At 31.5% G+C, this 10,095-nt stretch overlaps 2 protein-coding genes and 1 long non-coding RNA gene across 4 annotated transcripts in view; 1 reads left to right on the forward strand and 2 right to left on the reverse strand.

Annotated features, from left to right (window-relative positions):
- Window positions 1–205: 205 nt before the first annotated feature.
- LOC142232022 (ribosomal RNA small subunit methyltransferase NEP1) lies at window positions 206–1,302 on the reverse strand. The gene is made up of 2 exons (XM_075302720.1): window positions 991–1,302; window positions 206–912 (listed from the first exon to the last, which is right to left on the reverse strand). The coding sequence occupies exons 1-2, from the start codon at window positions 1,156–1,158 to the stop codon at window positions 319–321; spliced, it is 762 nt and encodes a 253-aa protein (XP_075158835.1). The 5' UTR covers window positions 1,159–1,302; the 3' UTR covers window positions 206–318.
- Window positions 1,303–2,760: 1,458 nt separating this feature from the next.
- Window positions 2,761–3,196, reverse strand: LOC142232024 (uncharacterized). The gene is made up of 2 exons (XR_012720993.1): window positions 3,038–3,196; window positions 2,761–2,970 (listed from the first exon to the last, which is right to left on the reverse strand). It is a non-coding gene; the product is annotated as an uncharacterized LOC142232024 (long non-coding RNA).
- A 1,019-nt stretch (window positions 3,197–4,215) lies between these two features.
- The window catches only part of LOC142232025 (acid phosphatase type 7), a 16,222-nt gene continuing 10,342 nt past the window's right edge, over window positions 4,216–10,095 (forward strand). Inside the window, exon 1 of one of the 2 annotated variants that reach the window (XM_075302723.1) lies at window positions 4,216–4,427. In XM_075302723.1, the coding sequence (XP_075158838.1) occupies window positions 4,310–4,427 (118 nt within the window). In that variant the 5' untranslated portion in view covers window positions 4,216–4,309. The remainder of the gene's footprint in view (window positions 4,428–10,095) is intronic. The other variant, XM_075302722.1, reaches the window with a different exon arrangement.

Here is a 10,095-nt window from a genome sequence, read left to right on the forward strand (position 1 = left end):
ATGATGCAATTGTGAAATTAAAAGTCACTTGCAATGGAATAACACCTTTTATGCAAAGATTAACTGAATTTCCGATCGCTCTCTGAAACGTCTAAATTTTATGAGACTTCAACGGGGTATTTACGATTAGTATCACTCTAGGGGTGCGATTTTATTAAGTCGTAAAATTCCTACAAATCTAGCAATTTATGATACAAGTTTAAAATTAAGTTTGTACACTAGTTTTTCCAATATTTTTTATTTGTAATATATGTAAAATATATTTTATTTTAACAAATTTATTTCACTATGGCTATTCTTAACATACACATACATTAATTACACTATCCCCCAAACTTCTTCAAAGGCGCTGCAGAGCTTCGAACACGCTATTGCCGCAGATAGTGGATAGTTACTTATGGAGAAGAGTCCTTCTGTATAATCGCATTTCAAAACGCCATGGGCAAAGGCACCAATTACAAGAACTGTTGGTTCCGTTTCATCGTCATCATTCGTCTCACTTTTCTTTGGGACCAAATCTCGTATATTTGATACCAATTTTCCGGAAAAGGACATAGCAAATTTTTTACAGCCAACAGGCAAATGATCCGTTATTGGGTTCTTTATTACTTTCATCAATTTTGTTGAAGTATCATTGGCACGTATGGCAAATTTGTGCAACAATTGTACCATTAGACCTGCGAATCGTTTAAATGTTCTAGGTATTCTCGTTTGTGGGTTTATCTCAATGAGAACATTACGTTCTGTTCGTATGTACACTTGCAGTAAGCCAGCTCTATTCAATGGAGAATCGAATAGCATCAATAAACATTGATGTGTTATGTCGGGTCTACAAGAACCTGGATCCCTGTTATTTTTACGCATAATATTAGCATGATCGTCACAGTTGAGCAACTCAAATGTATGGCCCACCTTCAATATGAAAAAATCGGATTATATATTAAGCTATTATCGTAACACAATATCCTCACAATTTGAAATATTACTCACCTTTACAGTTTCTAGTTGAGCACCTTCTAGTACTATTATCAACCTCTTTTCCATAGCACGTATGTGAGAGGTCTTCAAATGTTTTTTAGCCAAATCAAATTCTGGATCATCTTCTTTATGTCCTTGGAATTTACGTTTTTTACTAATAAGTTTACCTTTACCTCCCATGACTTCAAGCTATTAGAGGTTTGTTAGTAGTTTATTTATATCCTACAACGTCTGACGTACAGGATCTTCCACAGACCACGAATAGTTGTTACTTATTTTTGTTTATTTCTAAACTTCAAACATCACACGTGCCGGATAGGCTAGTGTTGGGAAAGTAACGAGTATTTGATTACAAGTACTCGTTACTGACTAATTTTATGAGTACTCGTTACAATTAAATGAGTACTCAATATCACCATAATGCGCTTTATGCGCTTTACAGACTATCAGCTCTTCCGGACGACAGTGCTCGTGTCGAACATATCCCATATATTGTGCACATTATAAGTTAAGTCCGAAGGCATAATCGATACTGCTGCATGTTTATGGGATCGATAACATATTTACCGATTATTTAGTTATCGCCGACAAGTCGTATCGATCCGACACACTGTAAGATTCTTAACAAACAACGACATTCCGTCCGGAATAACTGATAGTCTGTGAAGCGCATTACAGATTATCAGTTATTCCGGACGACAGAGCTCGTGTCGAACATATCCCATATATTGTGCACATTATAAGTTAAGTCCGAAGGCACAATCGATACTGCTGCATGTTTATGGGATCGATAACACATTTACCGATTATTTAATCATCGCCGACAAGTCGTATCGATCCGACACACTGTAAGATTCTTTACAAACACCGACATTCCGTCCGGAATAACTGATAATCTGTAAAGCGCATAACTTATTTTCGATGATATAATCGATACAGCAACTAAAATTTATGTAAACTATGATGCGCCGTTTAGGATAAAAGTTTATCCGGACGACAGTGCTCGCGTCAAACATCTCCCAGATATTGGCTACACTATAAGTTAAGTCCAAAGGTATAATTGAAAACGAATATCTTCATATATCTCCGTAAATAGGGTCTCAAACCCAGGGATGTTAACTTATTTATGTGAAATAATATACCTGGCTATTTTTTTCATGCGAAAATTCAGGGTAGTATAAATATTTGTCTGAAAATGCTCAAAATTAAGATTTCGCATTTATTCCGCGCTAACGTTTGTTATATGGAGCATAATAGTTTTGCGTGCGAAAACGTGATTTTAGTACTAGACTTAAGGGATCAAATTTCTTTGAAATTTTTGTTTTGTTTTGAGGGATAGTTCCAAACGATCAAATCAATAAGTTTTCTTCTTTAAAGTAACATAATAGCGAAAACGGAGTACCCGTTTTCACTGTGAAAAACGAACGTACGGACAATTTACTTGAAATACTGCAAATAGATAAATTCAGCTTTTTTATTTCAGTCAAAGCGAACACTTTCGTTCGACAATGGTAATATCAGATGATTACCCTGCCAACATTTTTTGAATTTGGGGGCGCTTCTGAGAATCCCCACTACGTCGAAAACAATCATATACGACATCAAAAACTCGTCGGAAAAGCGCCGTCACTATTGAGAAGTTGTACCACGCCAAGTTACTACGAAAAAGTTTCTCATCAGTGCAATTATTAGGTGCCTATTTAGATCAATTTCGAAGGACACCAATAAGAACCCCTGCAAACTATCAGAAAAGTGCATTTTAAGATAATTGTAGAAGAATCATTGTGGTCAAGTAAAACACGATTGTGTAGATGTTTATTGATTTGATTAAACATTTATAATTTCTTATAAATATAACATTTTTCGGTTTATCTCATCACATTTAACATAATTTTTTGCATTAATAAAAGAATGATGTTGAGTTTTAAGTAGCAAGTTACATATTGCAGCGTCTATCAGCCAGTTTGTTTATTTTCGATGGAGACAGCGTGCCTGGAAAAATATTTGAAAAACGATCACTTTATTCTATTTGGATATTCAAAAATTGTTCACCATATACCTTTCACAATTTTAAGCGTAATATCTATGTTTTCAGAACTTTATTTTCGTTTTTATTTAAATAAAATATAACAAGCTGGTTGCGCTTGTCGTTTCACAAAAAATAAAATGGCTCTTCTAACAGTAGTGATGGCAAAATACTTTCATGTACATTTTGTACTTTTTGATCTGCTTTTCCCATCACAGTTCGCGATGGTGACATTTACGAGTCTGTAGTAGCGATGAGGATGAAATGGAACTTTGAAATGCTGGCAGGGAACTTTGTCATTCCTTTTGTCTATCGATGTTCGTCCGTCCGTCTATTGAAATCACGCCAACTTCCGAAAGAAAGAAGCTATAGACTCTAAACTTTGTACAAGTAGTTGTTATTGATGTAGGTCCGTGCGTGATGCCACGCCGCCATACCCTGCTAACATTTTTTGAATTTGACGGCGCTTCTGAGAATCCCCACCACGTCGAAAACAATCGTATACGACATCCAAAACTCGTCGGAAAAGCGTATTGGTGACAAATAGTTTTTGTTGCGCTGCTCGAATTCTAAGCTGCCAATTTACCGGGTTTAGTTGCACATTTTCTAAATAAAAGTATTTTGTGATTGTACAAGGTAACGGATATAAACACATCTCATATAAGAAAATTGTGCATATAAGAAACTCATTGAAAACAACATACTCTCTTTTTCTTTTGAATAATAATTGCCTATAAGAAAAAACGCATATAAGAAACAAAAATTGTGTATTTTACTGAGTTTCGTATATCCGTTATCCACCGTAGAAGTAATTTGTGGTTTTATGCGCTTTACAGACTATCAGTTATTCCGGACGGAATGTCGGTGTTCGTAAAGAATCTTACAGTGTGTCGGATCGATACGACTTGTCGGCGATGACTAAATAATCGGTAAATGCGTTATCGATGCCATAAACATGCAGCAGTATCGATTATGCCTTCGGACTTAATTGATAATGTGTACAATATATGGGATATGTTCGAAACGAGCACTGTCGTCCGGAATAACTGATAGTCTGTAAAGCGCATTAGTCGATAATGGCTTGACTATCGCATACTAAAAGAAAACATGTATAATTTTGAGCAAAATGTACAATGCGCCCAATTTTAGGAACCCTTGCCAAAAGAGAAATCGATGCTATCGAATTTTGTAGAATCGATTATCGATGACATGCATTGTCTTGTTTTTGCATTTAACAACAATATCTTGTAGCAGCTGGAAGCTTCGTTCTTTTATTTTAAATCGCTTAATATTAAATTCTCCAAAATGCGTCAGTTTCTTCTGGCTGCAGTTTTTATTGTCTCTTTGGCAACGTTTGTGCAGTGTAAAAATGTGGATAATGTCGTTTATTTTCAACCTGAACAAGTTCATATTTCCTTTGGAGGTAAGTTTTTGTTTTATTTTTTTTTTTCATTAAAAATAGTTCTAATTTATTGTTTCGTTATTTCGTTCTTTGTCGGAGGTTGAGAAATTCAGATAAGAATTCCGCCCTCCAACGTATAAATGTATTGTTTTTTGTTTGGTTATTTCGCATTAAGTAAAATGACCATTGTTCATAGAAATGCAATAACAAATTTATTATTCAAGACCTATTTTCGCTTTTAAAGGGTGGTTAAAATTTCAAGGGCCGATGTTGATTTTGAATAAAACACAAACTATTTAGGAAATTATTGTTATTTTATTTTATTATGATATATTGGTATTACTCAATTATGTATGGAACAAAATATCGGCCAAATGGGCGCCGCGACCTCGGTGGCACACCTTCATCCGATGGTCCAAATTTTCGATGACGCTGAGGCATAATGGAGGTTCTATTCCGTTAATGTGCCGTATGGTCCAAGAGGGCTTAATTGATTAAATAAATGTTTGAATTGAATTGAATTATCTTGGCGGCTAATTGACATAGCCATTACGTGAGATAACACGGCCAATGAATTGGTTTTTCGACAATCACTTTTGGATTATCATTCGCCCAAATGCGGCAATTCTGTTTATTGACGAATCCACTGAGGTGAAAATGTGCCTCATCACTGAAGATGATTTTCTTCGAAAATTCATCATCTGTTGTTGCCATTTCTTGGAACCATTCAACACGTAGTTGGATTTTGTATCTCTCCACTGTTCAAATTGAGTAAGTCTGAAATAGAGAAATGTCAAATAAAATTCGGAAAAAAACTTGGTTTTAGGCGTGGTTCACATTCAACATCGGCCCTTACAATTTAACCACCCTTTAGTATGTCGCGAAAAATACTTATGGTTGGAGTAATTGAATTCTCATATATTTTTTTGTAAAATACACATGTTTATAAAGGGTGATTTGTTAAGAGCTTGATAACTTTAAAAAAAAAAAAACGCATAAAATTTGCAAAATCTCATCGGTTCTTTATTTGAAACGTTAGATTGGTCCATGACATTTACTTTTTGAAGATAATTTCATTTAAATGTTGACCGCGGCTGCGTCTTAGGTGGTCCATTCGGAAAGTCCAATTTTGGGCAACTTTTTCGAGCATTTCGGCCGGAATAGCCCGAATTTCTTCGGAAATGTTGTCTTCCAAAGCTGGAATAGTTGCTGGCTTATTTCTGTAGACTTTAGACTTGACGTAGCCCCACAAAAAATAGTCTAAAGGCGTCAAATCGCATGATCTTGGTGGCCAACTTACCGGTCCATTTCTTGAGATGAATTGTTCTCCGAAGTTTTCCCTCAAAATGGCCATAGAATCGCGAGCTGTGTGGCATGTAGCGCCATCTTGTTGAAACCACATGTCAACCAAGTTCAGTTCTTCCATTTTTGGCAACAAAAAGTTTGTTAGCATCGAACGATAGCGATTGCCATTCACCGTAACGTTGCGTCCAACAGCATCTTTGAAAAAATACGGTCCAATGATTCCACCAGCGTACAAACCACACCAAACAGTGCATTTTTCGGGATGCATGGGCAGTTCTTGAACGGCTTCTGGTTGCTCTTCACTCCAAATGCGGCAATTTTGCTTATTTACGTAGCCATTCAACCAGAAATGAGCCTCATCGCTGAACAAAATTTGTCGATAAAAAAGCGGATTTTCTGCCAACTTTTCTAGGGCCCATTCACTGAAAATTCGACGTTGTGGCAGATCGTTCGGCTATTCATGATGAAATGTCAAAGCATACTGAGCATCTTTCTCTTTGACACCATGTCTGAAATCCCACGTGATATGTCAAATACTAATGCATGAAAATCCTAACCTCAAAAGAATCACCCTTTATTTTAGTCAATTAATGATTTGCTTTAATTTAATAAAAATTTGAACTACTTTACGGATTTGTCATGCATACGTGCTTTTATTAGTGCATTTCAGTTGCCTTTCAAACTGAGTTTTGACCCTTATTTACATTTTGCAGTGTACATTTATTTCAGAAATCCATCAAAACCGTTTGTCGATATATGTTTTTTTTTTTTTTAATTTATGATAGCGGAAATAAATTGAATGATTCCCAAATTACGAAAATGGGGTTAAGACTGTGTCCAGAAGGGGAAAAAATTATAAAAAAAAGAAATGGGGGTATATGTGTGCAATATCATGAAGAGGAGCTTGGGGTTCATACATAAAAGAAATTTCAGGGCGATAATTTAGCTTTCATCCTAATCGAAAATATTTCATCTTAGACACTCTGAAAAGGTGAGACGTCTGGACACCTAAATATGGACAAAATTTATGCGACTATATGTGTCCACTTCTGATAGGCTACACTGTATATAACTTATAGGGACTAAAATTAATGATACAAATGGAATCATAATTTTCCCTTCGTAGTAAGGTAGAGGGAATAAACATAGTTTTTTGTATTGAAATATTCCTTTTGGACCCGGAAGTCTGTTCAGAAGAGCATTTTTGGATGTACATTAAAAGCAATCACATAGATACTAGAACTTCAAATTTGTTTGCTGGCTATGCTATGCTTGTTTCAGGGATCTGCGTTGAATTTTTCTTAATAATAAATAAAATGAGAATCAATTAACTGATAAAAATATTTTTTGCTGTCATTTCTATTATCAGGCGACACTTAAAACATCTGTTCCACATATTGTATTGCGTAGAATAATAGACTTAAACTCATCAAATTCAATTTATTCTTAAAAAAATATATATTTATAAGACCTACATACATTATGTGATCAATACGTTAGAAACTAGGTTTTAGTTTTATTCTCGTACGATTTTAAAATCAATTATTGTTGTAAAAGAATGTTTCTTTGTGAGGATGGGTCCCATCGGGTCAATCTCGTGCTGAGACCCCATTGCTACCGCATAGCACTGTTGAGATTAATGAAAAATGTTCTTGTTGAAAATATATTTATTTTCTTCTGGCTTTTTTGTTCTACATTTCTATGATGCTCTTTTTTATTATTTTAACATTAGGTTATTAATTTTTATATGTAAAATTAAATTATTTACTTACTGAAGGTTGGATATTTGATAAGAGTTCTGTTCCAGTGTATATTTATTCTGTGAAAAATAGAAAATAAATGCCCAAGTATTTGTACAATTATCATACCGAAATAAAAGAAATTATAAGGTTTTTGAGTTCCACAAATTTCGCAAGCTTAAGGTTTTCACTTCAAATTCAATCTCTTACTAAAAATTGGGAATCTGTTTACATCGGTTTAAATAGAAGCCGACTGTATGATAAAAACCAAACCCACATTTTACTTTCATACACATACATATGTATAAGAGTCCATTGGTACATGTGTAAAAGAGTTACGTCAAAGTGTCGAATAGTCACTATAGTACTTCCTATAAATCTGTATATTTTTATTTTCCTATAGAAATAAAATTTCGTCAAAATTTTCTATAGAAATAAAATTTTGGCAAAATTTTCTATAGAAAGAAAATGTTGACAAAATTTTCTATAGAAATAAAATTTTGACAAAATTTTCTATGGAAATAAAATTTTGTCCAAATTTTCTATGGAAATAAAATTTTGTCAAAATTTTCTATAGAAATACAATTTTGTCAAAATTTTCTATAGAAATAAAATTTTGTCAAAATTTTCTATAGAAATAAAATTTTGTCAAAATTTTCTATAGAAATAAAATTTTGACAACATTTTCTATAGAAATAAAATTTTGACAAAATTTTCTATAGAAATAAAATTTTGACAAAATTTTTTATAGAAATAAAATTTTGACAAAATTTTCTATAGAAATAAAATTTTGGCAAAATTTTCTATAGAAATAAAATGTTGACAAAATTTTCTATAGAAGTAAAATTCTGGCGAAATTGTCTATAGAAATAAAATGTTGACAAAATTTTCTATAGAAATAAAATTTTGACAAAATCTTCTATAGAAATAAAATTTTGGCAAAATTTTCTATAGAAATAAAATTTTGAGAAATTTTTCTATAGAAATAAAATTTTGAGAAAATTTTCTATAAAAATAAAATTTGGAGAAAATTTTCTATTGAAATAAAATGTTGACAAATTTTTTATAGAAATAAAATTTTGGCAAAATTGTCTATAGAAATAAAATTTTTTCTATAGAAATAAAATTTTGACAAAATTTTCTATAGAAATAAAATTTTGACAAAATTTTCTATAGAAATAAAACTTTGACAAAATTTTCTATAGAAATAAAATTTTGACAAAATTTTCTATAGAAATAAAATTTTGACAAATTTTCTATAGAAATAAAATTTTCAGAAAATTTTCTATAAAAATAAAATTTAGAGAAAATTTTCTATAGAAATAAAATGTTGACAAATTTTTTATAGAAATAAAATTTTGGCAAAATTGTCTATAGAAATAAAATTTTGACAAAATTTTCTATAGAAATAAAACTTTGACAAAATTTTCTATAGAAATAACATTTTGACAAAATTTTCTATAGAAATAAAAAAATTTTCTATAGAAATAACATTTTGACAAAATTTTCTATAGAAATAAAATTTTGGCAAAATTTTCTATAGAAATAAAATTTTGACAAAATTTTCTATAGAAATAACATCTTGACAAAATTTTCTATGGAAATAAAATTTTGACAAAATTTTCTATAGAAATAAAATTTTGTCAAAATTTTCTATGGAAATAAAATTTTGTCAAAATTTTCTATAGAAATAAAATTTTGACAAAATTTTCTATAGAAATAAAATTTTGGCAAAATTTTCTATAGAAATAAAATTTTGGCAAAATTTTCTATAGAAATAAAATTTTGGCAAAATTTTCTATAGAAATAAAATTTTGTCAAAATTTTATTTCTATAGAAAATTTGGTCAAAATTTTATTTCTATAGAAAATTTTGCCAAAATTTTATTTCTATAGAAAATTATTTTTTTTTTTTTGAGAAATAACATTTTGCAAAACAAGATTATTTTGTTTAGTAGTTTTTTTGTTATTTTTTTATATTTGGTAGACTATTTTTAACTCGAGAGGTAACCGTGGATCTAAATCACAGATTCCCACCCACTTGCTCATTGTTTTTCACTTTTGTATCTTGTGCTGCCGAATACTCGGAGGCGTCCCTTGTATATAATCCTTCTAGTCCCATATTGCAAAAGTCTCTGATTTCATTATTTCAGCTTAACAAGTTGTTCAAGTTCAAATGCACAAGAAAATCATGATATCGCCTTTCATTTTGTTTGTTTGTTTTTTTTATAGCAAAAGCCTTTCTTTTTAGTTTTCTGATCTTAATCTTATTTGGGTAATGGTTTTGTTTTTAAAGGTATATTTTATTATAAACAGAAAATATTTTTTTTTATAATGTTTTATAAATCGCTTCGAATTAATGACCTTTGATTTGGTTATATTAAAGAAAAATGATCAACAGAAATGTGATTATAAATAAATTTTAAATTGCAGAGAAAACTAATGATATTGTCATTACCTGGTCCACTCGAAATGATACTAACGAAACTATGGTAGAATGGGGTGAAAACGGTTTTGAGAAGAAAACACTTGGAACTAGAGAAACGTTTATAGATGGTGGAGACGAGCATAAAACGCAATATATACATAGGGTAAATAAATGAAATAAAATGTCAGTTTTTTTTGCTTCAAAAAAATCGCACATGT

The sequence above is a fragment of the Haematobia irritans genome, chromosome 3, assembly GCF_050003625.1.
Source record: "Haematobia irritans isolate KBUSLIRL chromosome 3, ASM5000362v1, whole genome shotgun sequence".
Taxonomy (NCBI): domain Eukaryota; kingdom Metazoa; phylum Arthropoda; class Insecta; order Diptera; family Muscidae; genus Haematobia; species Haematobia irritans.

Excerpts from the sequence above, each read along its gene's own strand:
- LOC142232022 (XM_075302720.1), bottom strand. The coding sequence starts at position 1,158 with ATGGGAGGTAAAGGTAAACTTATTAGTAAAAAACGTAAATTCCAAGGA. Across the intron at positions 913-990 it reads CTCAACTAGAAACTGTAAAG|GTGGGCCATACATTTGAGTT; the intron begins GTGAGTAATATT and ends TTCATATTGAAG.